This window comes from Clarias gariepinus, chromosome 9 (genome assembly GCF_024256425.1).
Source record: "Clarias gariepinus isolate MV-2021 ecotype Netherlands chromosome 9, CGAR_prim_01v2, whole genome shotgun sequence".
Classification (NCBI taxonomy): Eukaryota; Metazoa; Chordata; class Actinopteri; order Siluriformes; family Clariidae; genus Clarias; species Clarias gariepinus.
In genome coordinates, this window is record NC_071108.1 from 28,193,065 (window position 1) to 28,208,064 (window position 15,000).

The 15,000-nt window shown below is 39.2% G+C and overlaps 2 protein-coding genes across 5 annotated transcripts in view; one reads left to right on the forward strand and one right to left on the reverse strand.

The window, feature by feature from the left end:
• Window positions 1-1,893: 1,893 nt before the first annotated feature.
• wrap73 (WD repeat containing, antisense to TP73) lies at window positions 1,894-13,543 on the reverse strand. Of its 3 annotated transcripts, none has more exons than XM_053503416.1 (13): window positions 13,499-13,543; window positions 11,303-11,418; window positions 11,002-11,154; window positions 10,514-10,630; window positions 6,103-6,175; window positions 5,921-6,024; window positions 5,613-5,699; window positions 5,364-5,498; window positions 5,146-5,223; window positions 4,862-4,964; window positions 3,601-3,726; window positions 3,010-3,203; window positions 1,894-2,908 (listed from the first exon to the last, which is right to left on the reverse strand). In XM_053503416.1, exons 2-12 carry the CDS (start codon window positions 11,369-11,371, stop codon window positions 3,031-3,033), a joined length of 1,218 nt encoding a protein of 405 aa, XP_053359391.1. In that variant the 5' UTR covers window positions 11,372-11,418; window positions 13,499-13,543; the 3' UTR covers window positions 1,894-2,908; window positions 3,010-3,030. The 3 variants fall into 3 exon arrangements, with proteins under 3 accessions (XP_053359391.1, XP_053359389.1, XP_053359390.1); XM_053503414.1 differs by having other exon boundaries at window positions 3,010-3,207; XM_053503415.1 differs by lacking the exon at window positions 13,499-13,543 and adding an exon at window positions 13,411-13,486 and having other exon boundaries at window positions 3,010-3,207.
• The window catches only part of tp73 (tumor protein p73), a 32,969-nt gene continuing 28,684 nt past the window's right edge, over window positions 10,716-15,000 (forward strand). For both annotated transcript variants that reach the window (XM_053503411.1, XM_053503413.1), the window contains exon 1: window positions 10,716-10,777. In XM_053503411.1, the coding sequence (XP_053359386.1) occupies window positions 10,746-10,777 (32 nt within the window). In that variant the 5' untranslated portion in view covers window positions 10,716-10,745. The remainder of the gene's footprint in view (window positions 10,778-15,000) is intronic.

Genomic DNA, 15,000 nt, shown 5'->3' on the forward strand with positions numbered 1-15,000 from the left:
CTTTAATCTTTTTTTTTTTTTTAGTCTTTATCTGTAGCATCAATTAATGCTAAACTTTACAGTGGATTTCTCATTAATACAATATCAATTGTCTCTGGAAAAATACGCTCTTGCTCGTTTGTTCAAACTAAGACAGTACATGACCATTATTTGTTGTGTCTAAGATTTTTCTTATTGATCTATTTCTCATCACTGTAACTGCACTAGTGAAACCTTTAACTTCTCACTGAAATAATAAAAACACAGTACCAAGTCACAAAAGGTATAATATACATTGCAGGGTTGCTTTTTCCGTGCTTGAGAAGATATGTTTAGTCTTTAACACTGGTCTTCTGCCGTTTTGTCTTATTCGAGACATTCTGCCACACCTCATAGCAGTTAAGTCAGTGCATGATTAGTTGAGAAATTATAAATCATTTGCACTTTAAATTAAACTTCGGGGTGATCTTTTGCATAAAAAAAAAAGTTCCCTCAATGTGTGTACTGTGGCTCGGTTGTGGTGTTGATCCCAGCTCAGGTTAGGAATTTAGTTACTTTTATTTCAAATGCTGCTTTATTGTTCAAGGATGCAAATGTGTAGGGGTATAACAGTATGCAAAAAGGTCAAAGTTCATTGCATACCTCAGTTTTGGAAAAAAAAGCATAATTTTTTATTTTTATCGATTATGAATTTAAGTTGTAAACAATCCTTGTAAACACTTACAATACCTTGTAAACAGTGACAAATTAGCTATAATTCCCTGATTACTTAAGGAATGCACCAAAAAAAGCACACTCTCTATTTAATTTCTTTTTCAGGAAAGAAAATATACCAATGTCTGGGTGGCAAATTGATTAAGGATTTATGACAAACAATCTTTCTTTTAAATAAATTATATTTTAAAGAATTTTTTAAAAACATTTTGTGCTTCATTTGCTACTGGTGATGACACTGTTGCTAATTTTGCACGACTCTTCTGAACATTTTCTCAACAGAGCAAATGTGGAGTGTGTCTTTCATGACATAATCTAAAAAAAACACTGACTCGATAGTTCTTTGGCGTATGTCATCCATCCTAGTTTCCCACTTGGCCCGTTAAACAGAATCCTGACTGGTAAATCACATCTGCATGAGTACCAATTTCCCATCTCTAAAGTGACATTTAAATGTTTTGTGCCCAGTCCTCAGCATGGTGCTGTGTATTCAGTTCATATGAATTAACCGGATTAAATTGAGTTATTTAAAACTAGATAGTGTTTACTTGTCCTGTACCAAAGGGTACGCAATTAAATATGGGTTACACCCCTACATTTGAGAGTACGAAGTTTCATTCTAACCTGAAGTCATTGCTACAGAGGATTTAATACGGGTTCCCTAATACGATATTTGCTTGTATGCACTTTTGTTGTTTTTACCCACGGTGAGTACAAAGTCATGTGTTTTGTATAAAAACCCATAATGGTGTCACTGTTTAAAGGATTTTACTTTTGTAAAAGTGTAAAGTATTGCATGTGAACTGTGCATGCAGTTTACTGTGTGTAAAAAAAAAAAAAAAAAAGTGGTTTTACTGTATGTGTGTGATGTTTGTAATCTGGTCGTTGCTTGAGAACCCTCATGACACCCCTTTGCTCTGGCACAACATTTTACACTAACAGTCCGTTCAGAACGCTGGACCACTTCATGAAACCTAAATTAATCACAATTATGTTTCTATCGCACCTTTTCATGCTCAAGGTGGCTCATAGCCAGCCTGAGCACAACTGTTTAAATTTCAGTTCTGTGGATTTGTACTTGTAACAATGCTTGTGCTAAATCTTATTAAAATCACTGTACATTCTTGTAAATTCTTTTCTCCTTTAATAAAGAAGGTTTAAAGGCATGTGGCCACAAACACTGACGCTGAAGAAATCCAGTTCCTTTGTAGAAAACTTTATTAGAAATTATGAGCCTAGAAAAATAATCCTAACCTTTCCATAAACATTAACACGTAAAAATATTTCCTACATCAGACCATCAAACCATGGTCCCTATAAAGCCTTAAATTCACATTAAAAATGGAGCTGAACAGAATATGCTAACTTTTTACATATTAATGCTCTACCTTCATGGATATTTGTTGTTTGAAATACAATGACAATTAAAGCAGACAATAGTGAACTTTTGACAATATGAACAGTTTGTGCCATGTGATTTGGCGTATTTGCGTTCCAGCATTGTAGTCCTGAGGTGTTTTAAACATTGTGCTGTCAATCACAACAGTGCTATTTTTCGATGTAAAAATCCAGCCCTTATTTACTGTACTCTTTCTTTTATATGTTCGATCAAGGATTAATTGTAAACGCCATCAACGCCATTTTAACTTCACCAAAAAAGATCCAGGGGAGGTGGCGACATGGGTCTGATCACCTTCAGGGTGGGTTTTTCTTTTTTTTCCTTAAAACAGGACAACCCTGAAATTATTCTCTGGTAGAAATTTGCAGATCTACTTCTTTAGATGGAACTCTGATTGAAAAAAAAAATATATATGCTTAAATGTTACAATAATACTTATAAAAAGTTTACTACTATGATGACAATTTCTTGGGGCATGTCTGAGCCTGAAAAATACAACAAACATAGACCAATAGGAAATGTCATGAGTTTGCCTGGCAGTGCATCCTCAAACGACACATGTTCTATTTGGTGACTTCAACATTAGTAGCACAGGAGTTTATCTGCTTTAAATTGTACGTTGGTGCCCCCTGGCAGAGACATTAAGATAGAGGTTCACACCGCTGGTCCAAGTTCGGTCTAGCTACTGGCTTTTCCTTGGCTCTCACTTCTCCTCCTCCTTCTCTGTAGCCATGTAACACACACACAGCTGATCTTTCCCCAACAGGATCAGAGACTCTCCCTGGCAGTGCCAGAACAGTGACTGTACCTGTAAACCTGAGTCACACACACACAGCACGGGGATAAATCAGGGCATAAATCAGATTTTAAATCTAAAATGTAAATGGAATCAGTGACTGAATGCTACATCAGCTCACCTACACCTTCCACTTCCACTTTCACCGACACACAGCCGGCGGGGGACCACAGATAGAGTTTGGCGTTTCCGGTGCAGAGTGCCAGACGTGGTCGGCGCGGGTCCCAGGCGAAGCAGCGCACAGCTGAAGTGTGTTCCAGTACGGCCTGCAGGCTGAGTCTCTGCATGTCCCACAGCCACACGCACTGCGCCATTCTGTCTGAGACATGCAGGGCACAGCGTCAGCCAGCACAGCGACATTACTACACATCAGGGTACTTAACGATGATTAACACCCCACCGCCAAGCCAAACAGGAAGACACGCTTGTCAGGGAGTTTGCACATGCAAGAATAAAGCTTAGTGGATAGAATAAAGGGGGAATTACACAGCAGCTAAAAGCAGCAAATGTCTCTAAATACCAGACTCAGCAGGCAGCCGGTAATGCTTCTCATGACTGGTAGTGATGCCAAATGGGACAGGGGGCACTCATCAGGAAGTGGTTATGACAGGCGATATGCAACAGAAGCTTCTAGGTTCAGCCTTGGTTCTAACAAAGTATTTATAAAAAAAAAAAAAAAAAACAATTACATAACATCAATATAGATAATTACCATTTTTTGTAGCAAGGTAGCGATTGTCTGCACTGAAAGCAACAGCAGAGATTCCGATTTTGGGGTTGGCACGATCGGGATCAGGCTTCACCACCGACACCTGGACTGGCAATGAAGCGATCTCATCTGAAACGGGAATAATCAGTCCAATGTCATACTAGCACAAGTTTCGGACCAGTACCACTCATCTCCATGAGATATCTTCTCGATATATTGCGACAGAATATTATCACGGCACCTACTGTACTGTAGGTGCCGATTCGATTTGTATTGCGATTCTGTAAATACCATGATCTTATAAACGTCCCAGTTCGATATTACATTTTTTTTCCCCCAGATTTTGTTACAATTCTAAACCAATTTATAAAATAATTTGCTTCTAGCACACAGGATGCTGTTCTCCATGCCAATATGTGAATCATTTAGATCCAGGCTTACAGAGAAATTTTTTTTTATTAATGAGTCAGAATCTATAATAAATGTATTGAGACAACTGCGATCCTTACAGTAACTGAATAATTTTTTCCTCTATCTGTAATTTTTTATATCTCTGATAGTATAGTGTTAGTGAGCTTGTGATAAGGCCGGCTGCAGTGAACACATCTCTGGAAGCACGGTGCAAAAAAAAAAAAAAAAAAAAAACTTCTTTGCATGGCTCAGTTTCACTGGCAGTGTGGGTGGTTTCGTGTTTTTAGGAGAAGAGACACAGGCTTAAAGAAGAGCTCTTGTGTCAAAACATGACGCTGGTCGCTATGTTTTCGGGGGGTAAGATTTATATAGGGGCATTCGCAGAGCGCGGGCGACGCTCCTCTTACAGACATAGTTGGTCAACTTTGCTGCGTGCTGGAATTTATAATGACCCTGTCACCATGCCGAGCCTTCCAGCCTCAGGCTCCGGTCAAACACAACTGTCTGCATAACACGCAATATTAGCATACACACGCTCACCAATAGTGCTTATCAGCAAGACAACTGAAACAGGACCTAATATAAACTAAAGCAGAAGGTCACCTAAAGTAATATAATAGCTAAACAATAAATAAAAAACAATTAAATAAATAGCAACATATTTTATGAAAGTTGCCTGTATTCAGATTTAGGAATGATGTACACCATAAGGATTTGAATTTTTTTTTAAATATTATTCATACCCAGCCATAAATAATTTAAAATTATTTTAAGCAGAGATCCACATGAATGAATGAATGTGTCATCTGTTTCATGCACACCTGCAGTAAAAAAAACAGTCCAAAGGCCTTACATTTGCTGTGTGTGTTGAACAAGGAACTTGTCTTGGAGATCTGATGACTGGACAAATCCTCGATGCCAACAACAGGCTTTTTCTCCACCTCTCTGTACACCACCTAGTAACACACACACACATAAGCACAAAAAAAATTCTCAAGCACCCTGCATACACATAACAGTACAACAGTATGTCTCAGGCAACTTTCTATAAAAGCCATGCAAATGTATGAAGTTCCAAATACTGGCAGAACTACAGGTATACGAAATGACTTTAGAATCAGGTGACAGAATGCTTACAGCTTTGGAGTTAGCGATTGTAGCTGGATGCTCGAACTCGACAAGCTTCTTCCAGGTGATGTGGTTCAGGATCCGAACCTAATGGAAAACAACCACAGCACAACAGCTGCAGAGATACTGAGGTCTAGTCTGAGAACCACTGGCTTAACTAATGGAATAGATTATAAGCAAACATCTTAATCTCAGAATTTAAGATTGTGCTTTTGCAAAGATTATACCTTCTCGTCGTAGCTGCCGACAGCCAGAAACTGGCTACTGGGACTCCAGGCGACTGATTTAATTCCCAGTGACCATTCGTAAGCACTGTAGGTTGACAGCAGGCGCCCATCCAGGGAATACAACAGCATTTTGTACTAGAGAAATTAACATCCATTAGATATTCTCATAGCTGTTCAATTTCTGACCACAGTTTACAATATATATCAATCCCATGCCATTCCTCAGTAATCCTGTCAGATCTCGCTCACCTCCAGACAGGAGTCCCACACTGCGAGCACACAGCCGTTAGGAGACCACTCCACCCCTGATAGGTCCTGTGTTTCTGTCTCAAAATGCTGCAGGACAGTACCATCATATGTCAAAATCATAACACTCCCAATTATTAATCACAATTATGACAAGTTCAAAAACATCTCTCCATCTTGTCTTTCCAGCAGAATCTTAATTCTCACACATGCACAGAAACACGATCTTGGACCCTGGAGCCCCTGATCCTCACAGTAAGTCAACTGTACTCGGTTAAAAAAAAAATTTAAAAAAAGACGAAAATGCTCACCCTGAGTAGATGCCAGTCATCACAAACAAATATACTGATGTAATCTTTGCAGTCTCTTCGCTCGGCTAGAGCCATGTAGTGTCCGTCCGCACTGAAGTCCATCCCTGATGACGAGACGTTTGTTAGATTACAATCTTCTAAAGCTTTGTCACTTGAGATGCGTTTCACTCTGAAACACTCACCTTTCTGGCAGGCTTTAGGGTACTTGATGTAGGAAACAGATTTGTTGCAAAGAGACCAGACTGTAATTCTTAACTGTAAGCACAAACAGAAAAAGTCATATTCAGCAACAAAAGCTGTTTTATACTGTTTGAAGTGTAAAATAATGACAAGGCTTTAAATGATAATTACACTACTTTTCCCCAAAAAAATTGTTAGATACCATTACATCATGTGATCGTCTTTAACTTAGAATGGCAATAACCTTTTGCAACATTTATTTCGCTATTTTTTTTTATTAACTGACATAGGTTGTTGAAATTGCACTCATTCCTCTATAAAAGGGTACTACTCGACATTGTCTCCATCACACGCCATGCATTCGAAAACCGTTACTGCAACTGAAGGTCTCTCACTGCAGTACAGAATGTATTGCCTACTTGGCGAATGAAAACACACCAAGATTAACAATATGTGGCTTTGAAGTACAGTACATGGCTATGTGACCTACTTTGTATAGTAAGTTGCTCTAGGAAAGGGCGTCAGCCAGATACTCTAAATACTCATAAATGTACAGGACAGTATGTGTAAAATCTACATGCTCCTTTGGTTGTAACTGAACAATTAAATCAGTATGAGATGGTATAAAGTGGAAAGTACTTTTAAACTTCTTTAACAAGCAAGCCTTATTACCTAGTGTAAACTGATAACAGAACTAATTTTTTTCTTTTTACCCAGGAGTTCAAACAAACAAATGAAAGAAGTAAAAAGCTGCCAGTAGTGTCAAAGCTCAGCCTCAGGATGTATGAATGTCATCTCTAAATCTACCGAATTTCTGTCTTCCCCGACACTCATCTAATAAACATGAAACTTTAAGACAAACCAGACAAATTTTAGCCCTAGAATTGAGAATAGCCGCTGTGCTCCTTTTATGTGTCCTCTGGTGAACTTAAGGGCTAAAGGAGGACACCTGAGGTGCATCAGCTGCTCGCTCTCTCATGACAATCTGTCTTCAGCCCTGAATGGATTGAGCAAAGCCATACAGCTGCAGCAGACATCTCAGTTCCATAGAAACCAACATCTACACAGGGTCATCACTTTAAGCGATGCTGCCTCTCATCACTTCTGCTACACAGAGTGGGTTATCAGCGGCGCCTGGTTTAAAAGAGACAGAGATCAGGCGGAGCTGAAATCGGAAACTGTTAAACAGTGAAGAAGGTGGGAGATGCTTCTCAATGTAGCAATGCATGCTGGAGGCCCGAGTAGCTGGTGAGGCTGGTGCGTTCAGGGGTTCTCTGAGCCGGCCAAGGCAGACACGCGTCATCGCTGTGTCTGGAACGTCGGGGGGACATTCAGCACAGTGACAGCTGCAGCTCCCTGCGCTGGCATGAGAAAACAGTAACAAATTGAAGGCTGGTTTAAAATATGCAATCTAACATTGTGTATTACTGCTCAGGCGGGATCCGAGTATGGAGTCAACTTCGAAAAGGTTAAAGAGTTAAACGATAATGCTTACAGTGAACCTATAGAATGTAGAACCTGTTAGATGATTCACACTGGGAAAGCCCCTTTGTATGCAAGAAGCCACAGTCGCATTTCCAAGAATCTTTACATAGACCTGCCTGTCAGCGGCGGATTAAGCCAGGGCATTCCACATCAGAAAACATCTTTAAAACGATACAGTGCCAATGCTCCTGTTACAGATTTGAGTCTCGCTTGTATCCGATACAGCCGGCCAGACATGCTAAGGGAGCAGGAGATGCTACCCCTGCCAGCCTGGGCATTTTGGACTGGGGTAAATGCTCAGCATTTTGACTACGAGCTATTAGAAAACCGAGACTGTAAACAGCCTTGGGAGTTTAATGACAGCACAAGTATCGTCGATAAGATCCCGAACAACGTGGCATCATTTAAAAGGTAAACTATTCACCAGTGCCCTTGGGTTTCTTCTTTCAAGAGCTTCTTATAACACTCAGCAAACACTTGGATTACAACCCCTGGGACAAAGTGTTACTTAGCTCATAATCCTGGAACGGTCCTGCTCCAAAAGAAAATCAACACAACAACAATCTTACAGAAAACATTTCAAGTAAACACAGAAAGTTTGACCAAACCTTTGTGTCCTATGAGCAACCTGAGAGATCTCAGCACTTTCAGATGAGTTTTCTGCAAGTGCCTTCATTTAACTGTGGTATTGCCATGGTCTGTCACAAACTCGCCCTCTTTAATTTGCTCTGCAGTTTCCATGGCAACGAGTGTTCCTTTTTATGTTTTAGTTCTTGATCAATTATCTTTCTCTACCTCAGAATGATCTTGATCACTGCAGCTAGATCTTGTCAACCATCACTCAACCACTTATAGCAAAAGCCTTTAAAGAGCTATAGCCGAGAGTAAAAAGACTAAAACCATCATCACAATAATAATAATAATAATAATAATAATAATAATAAAGAGAGAAATGAAAAGCGGTTCCCAGCTCTGGTCGAGGCAGCCTGGGTTTACCTTACTGCTCCATGCAGGCTGACAGTGTGCGACTGTTTAGCACGGCTGCACAAATCCCGGATGATGAGAGGAATAGTGCGTCTCTTAAAAATACAGAAATTCGGATATGCTCACTGATAAGTAAATATGATTAGCTCGCCAAATAGAAAGCGACTGATGTCTGCGATTATTTAAAAACCTTCAGTGCAGAGTTTCGATTTGTTATTCATTCACGCAACCTTGTTCCATGTGCTGCACGTCATAATGAGTGAGTATAGTAGGACAGTTGGGAGTGTGTGAAAGACCCTTGATGCAGGTTAAGGGATGGAAAGTTTTTGCTCATTAGTCAAGCAGAGGCTATTCAATTGGTTTCAGTTTCTTTATAATCTACATGAAATAATAAGAGAATGGAATATGTTGCACATGATGTAGGTTTTAAATGAATGATACTTTCTCATATCTAAATTATATTTGTGCACTGCTGTTTTTACTGCTGTAAAAAGTAAATAAATAAACAATACTACCCACTCAGAAGAACACTTTAAATAGAGGCTCCCAATAACGCCCCACACACCTGTGATGAGTGATCCATATCCACCGATTCTAATTTCTGTATTTGGAGATCGTGATTGGCCCCAAAAACCCTGATCAGAGCACCCGTATTTTCCCAGTTTTTATATTCCCTGGATTTCTCCTGTGTGTTTAGGTACAATGAATGTAGTTCAGATTTTAAACGTATATATCACAGAACTCGATGAAGAGTTAAAAGGCATTCCAGGAATATTAGAGTATCCAAAATATTAAATGTAAATAAAATATTTAAATAAATGCCCTGTTTTTGACCATCATAAACCCAAAGTCTCTTAATGAATTTTTGTCTGGTGTGAATATGAGGTCAGATAAAGCCTAATAGGACTGAACTCTGAGCCTCAAACCTACCAACAAACGCTGTTAATGGCAGAGCTTTATTAAATCTGACTGTAATAGAGGCTCTCCCTTTTCCAACATAAGCACGTTAATCCACATAGAGACCTCATTAGAAAATCAACACTACTCATTTCACCATCTGATGGCAAACAGTTGTCAGAGAGAACTGGAAAGACAAAGTCTGATTTTCGATTGCTACAGAGTGGGAGAGAAAGTGAGAATGCCACAGACACTCAGCTCTGTGCCCCCTCTTTCATTCCCAGACACAGCTGTTCTCCGTCTCAACACCTGTCAGTGACTCTTGGAGTCGGGTTCAGGCAGCAGGCATCTCCTGCTCTGGCATGTAGCCCCTGTGTAATCCTAACAGACAGAGACAGAGGGATGTAGAGTGATTCACATGTAGTTTTACACGGCCCTTAGGATCCTTCACAGCCATCTAAGAAACACCTCTGGATCAGGATAAACTTCTCACATCCACATTAATAGGGCGTGAATTCAAGGTGCGACTTAAATCGTTACACAAACATTTATGAGGCACATTCAAACTTTGGGTTTATGATGAGTTTGGATGTTATCATAAGACACGCTGTTGTTTCTAAACTTGCATTTTATGAAATGCGCTACAATATATATAAAAAGCAATGCTTTACTGAGTGACGACTTTTAAATAAATTCAATTAAAACTCTGAGATAGTTTGTTTCAGATTCATTCAGTCCAGACTTGCTTTCCAGCATTTTTTTTCCAGGAACTTGTTAAGGAATAGATATGCTTACACACATTCCCCTCATGCTAATTGTACGACACCAGTAACCCTAATAAACCATCCTTCCCTGGTTTTCCCCCTCATTGACTTGACTGTAAAGTGAACAGGCACTGGACATAGCACAGCTCCCTATGTTAGATGGTTATTTGAGGTCTGAGGCCAGCCCTGTTCCACCCAACAGCCTGCTATTTTCAGGTCCTCGGTTACGAGGCAGTGACAGTTGACATGGAGCGGGTCAGACTCCTCCTGAATTCACACTTACGTGAAACTCGGTGGTGTTGAGTACGTGACGTCCGTCTGGACTCCATCGTGAGGAGACTAGCCCGATCGAGCCCTCGTCTATCTTACACCGCCATTCAGGCTGCTCCAGAGACCACACCTGCACGAGAGAGACAGAGAGAGAGAGAGAGAGAGAGACCTACTCGTGAACACATACACCATCACCACTAAGAACAGCCCTTTCGTTACACCTGCACTCCTGAGTCTAGGACAAAATGAAAGACTGGCGCTGGCTTCCTTTAGAAAGGTAAGATTTTTTTTTTTCCTAATTTTACTCATTATAGTGCAGGAATCCAAACAAATAGGTTGCCTCAAATAATTCTGAAGATTTATATCCAAGGCTGGATATAATACTTTCTAATGCATTAAGTGCACTGGAAGTGCACTAAAAGGATGCACTTCCAGGAAACAATTACTTATTTCCCTATCTAATGAGCCGCTCTGATGCTCAGCAACAGGACTAGTAAGTACCTGCACCAGCCCTCTTTTGTGCATTGCGCAGAGGATGAAGAGGGAGTCTGAAGACCACTCCATCTGTGCCACCTGGTCCAGACAGGTGTAAAGCTGCAAAATCTGCAGAGTCCTGACATCCCGTACTACCAGGCGATATTGAACGCAGGTGGCCTAAGAATTAGACACACAGGGTTAGTTGGGGGGTGGGGGGTTACTGTATGTTTAGCACGTTATATTTTTACACAACAGAGATTGAGATTTATTAAGGATAACACACAGTTATTATACTGAAAATATATGTTTAGATTTGATGCCATACCAAATACTTTCCATCAGGGGAGAGTTTGCATAGCTGGTTGGACTGCTTCAGGAGCTCAGAGAAATTCATGCCAAAATACGAGACGTGATGCACGGACGTTGGATGCTAGGAGTGGCCTAAAAAGAGATTTAAGATTCACATCAGTTACTGTATATAAATTCTTTAGAAATCAGAAATCCTTAGCATTGTGTTCTGTAGAAAAAAGTTTGCCAAAGTATTGAGATAAAAATGTAAAGGTATTTTTGCCAGCAGGACAGAGTATGTCCTGGAAGAGGGGGGAAATCTCTTGTTTAAACTGTCCCTTTAAACAATGCACATTTAATATTTGGAGATAAACTGTAAATCATCCAATTTGTGCAATTTTATCTGTTTATTCAAAACCCATAGGGTGTCTGTGGGATTCTGCCTGAACTTCAGTGCGTTTGGTTTAATGACTCAAATCAAACACATGGTGGCGCCACCTCAACTTCACCAAAAGCCTTATGGTCATGTTCAAAATCCAAGTTCATCCATATTCAAAATTATATTTGTGTTAATCTTCATACAAATAAAAAGTAAGAGTTTAATATTATATACAAAACAGCCTTACAGGGAGTCACAATCCTCTTTGTGCTGTCCAAAGACTTGTGGATGTAACAATCCTCTCATTATATCTCAGGCAAGTTGTTACTTTTAACATCACTAATGGAAAGCCTATAAAGTATAGCTAGGGTATTAATAGCTAAACTTTATCTGTTAAAAAAAAATATATGTAATTTTTGATGCATACAATTTATCATAAAATTACTGCTCTGTATGGACTTTTTGCAGCTTTGTGTATGCTGTAGAGAGAATAACTACTAAACAGTAGAACAACAGTAATTCAATTATAAATCACGATTCATGTATCTCAACACCGATTTTTTACATTTATTTATTTTTTTTACAACAGAACAGAAATGACCCGGTTGATCAGCCAATGACCAGAATTATCTTGTTTTCAGTTTGATCAGCCATTACCAGTGATTGGACATTCAGCCACCCTTTAATTTTTCACTCACTCACCAACTAAACCACTTCGTCCTGTATACAGGGTCGCAGGGGGGCCTGGAGCCTATCCCAGGAAATTAGGGCTCAAAGCACGATATCAGTCTATCGCAAAGCACAAACAAACGCAGTCAATTAACCTAATCTGCCTGTCTTTGGACTGTGGGAGAAACCGGAGCACCCGGAGGAAACCCACCAAGCACAAAGAGAACATGCAAACTCCATGTACACAGACCCAAGGCAAGAATCGAACCTGGACCCTGGTGGTGCAGGGTGACAGTGCTAACCACCAAGCCACCAACAGTTAAATCCTTGTGTTCAATTCAGCTGTAAAGGAGTTGAAGAAAGCTTAGCTATAAAACATATACGTAATGATTATTTTTTTTTAAGATTCAAACTTGTTAACTGTAACAAAATCGGAAGAAATTTTTATATTGAATTGTGATATTTATATAATTGCCATAAAGATTATTGCAACATAAATCAAGTTGTGACCTAGGCATCGTGATAATATTGTATCAGGGAGTGACTGGTTATTCACATCCCTACAAAACAGTATTTATAATTACAACACAAGGTCAAAACAATTAGCAACACACACACACACACACACACACACACCAATAATTTACAATTTTTTTCCTGTTCCTTAAATATTTAATGAAATATTTAAAGTTGGCAGTCTGTTAGGAAAACTAACACTTTATACAAATGTGTTTTTACTGATTTTTATTTGTCTAAATGTTTCTGGTGTAAGAGATAAACTACCCACCGCACGCGCAGTGCCCTGTGTAGTGCACGTGCAGGGTGCAGACCTCAATTTGGGATTCGACCACCGCTTGTTCGTTTTATTATTATTGTTGTTTATAGCGTTCACCCGACTTCCCTTTACATTAAAATAAGCTTACCGTTTGCTAGTACATCATTTTATAAATTTATCCTGTAGGAGAATAAATGCTGAAGCCACCAGAGGAGGCGAGTCCACATAGCGTTATACAGTATAATTAGCCGGTTAGCTTAATCTCATTAACATCTCAAGAGTTTCAGAGCTATTCGCTAAATCTCTAACGCGTTATATTTACCTAGTTGACGAGATTGAGTGATTGTTTCCAAAAATTGTACAGTAGGCTTAGAACGTTGTTTTCTTTCTTTGTGAAGGTAAAATCTTACCTGGTCTTGGCGGTTGGTCTGGTGTTTCGGAAGCGTTAAGACAAGGCAACCAATCAGAGTGGTTCTGGTGCATCATGGGAAATGTAGTTTTGTGCCAGGTTTAAGCGTAGAATTGGACTTCTAATGCAAATGTAGACGATAAAATAGTTCAATGTGTATAGTTCAGCTTAAATTTAATAATAAACAATTATCATTATTGAAATATTATTTTTAAAAAATTAAAATTATGTCATGACGTATGATAAATCATGCACTGATGATGAAAGACTGCAGAGTAAATCGTGTATTATTTATTCTCTGTGATTAACTAATATCATTAGAAGTTTGAGAAGGAAACGAATGTGCAGGAGAGAGAGTGTTATGTTGCTTGGCTGCATGGTGTGTGAGGCTGCAGGGCAGTTGGAAGCGTGTGTGTGGGATCCCCTGGTGAGAGAGTGGCGTTTCCCGCTCGTGTGAGCCCAAACGGCGGCTAACGCCTCCTCCTGTCAGCCCTATTTCTCCCAGCACACAGCCCATCCCAGCAAAGCTGCAGTTCCCCATCCCCTAACCTGCTCCATCAGCTGATACACACACACACACTTCAGTGTAGCGCACGCTCCTCTCAGTCCAGTCTGCTTCATTTCAGTTTCAGCTTTTATTATTATTATTATTATTATTATTATTACCTGCTGGATATTTTTGCTCAGAGCCGGAAATTCTTCTGTTTAAGTTCTCCAGCTTTTAAACAGTTTCAATCAAAATGAATTTGACATTCAAGAAATTATAGCTATAGGCCACTGTGGATGTTTCAAAGCTGGAACGCGAATTTCATTATACAAGGTAAGGAGAAGTGTATTTCATACTGACGTTTAGTCACATTTGTTTGTTTATTGGTTTTGATTTTTTTTTCAGATTTTTTTTTCTACGACTTATGGCGTAAGATAAGGCTTTACAGACTGTGAAATAGACTGCGCAATAAATAGAATGGCTATATAATAATAATAATAATAATAATAATAAACTCGGACGCAGGATGCATCTCAATATAAAGCCTTTCCATTTAATTAAAATTTCATTTTTCTTGAGATCTTTTGCTTATCTCTGGTGCTTCACATCTTTATTTAGCTCTGTTTATGTGTACAACATGTTTCTGCTTTTAGGTCACCTTTATCTTTAGCCATTTTTTAAAAAAATGATATGAAATAAATATAATTTAACAAACAAATCCCTTGCTCTTTATGCTGATGGAATGTATTATCTGGTCCTTCTCACTATTTCGTTTTAGGTCTGGGGTGTGGGTGCGAGTGGGTGACCGAGCTGTTTGTATTTTTGTAATTTGTCTTAAATATATACATTCATTACCCTAAAAAAATTATAATAATAATTAGCTATTATGTTCACCACGAAAGCAGTTTATTTTAATTACATTTGCCGTTTCATTTTGTTACTATGCGTCTTAGTATTTATTTTCCAGACATTGACAACTGCATACGCATCAAAATAAATGTTGTTATGGATTTCTC

Coding starts and splice junctions, on each gene's coding strand:
- wrap73 (XM_053503414.1), bottom strand. CDS start 11,371: ATGAATTTCTCTGAGCTCCTGAAGCAGTCCAACCAGCTATGCAAACTC. Junction 6,176..10,513: donor TCAACACCACCGAGTTTCAC/GTAAGTGTGAAT, acceptor TTGTGCTTACAG/TTAAGAATTACAGTCTGGTC. Junction 2,909..3,009: donor AGTGGAAGTGGAAGGTGTAG/GTGAGCTGATGT, acceptor TGTGTGACTCAG/GTTTACAGGTACAGTCACTG.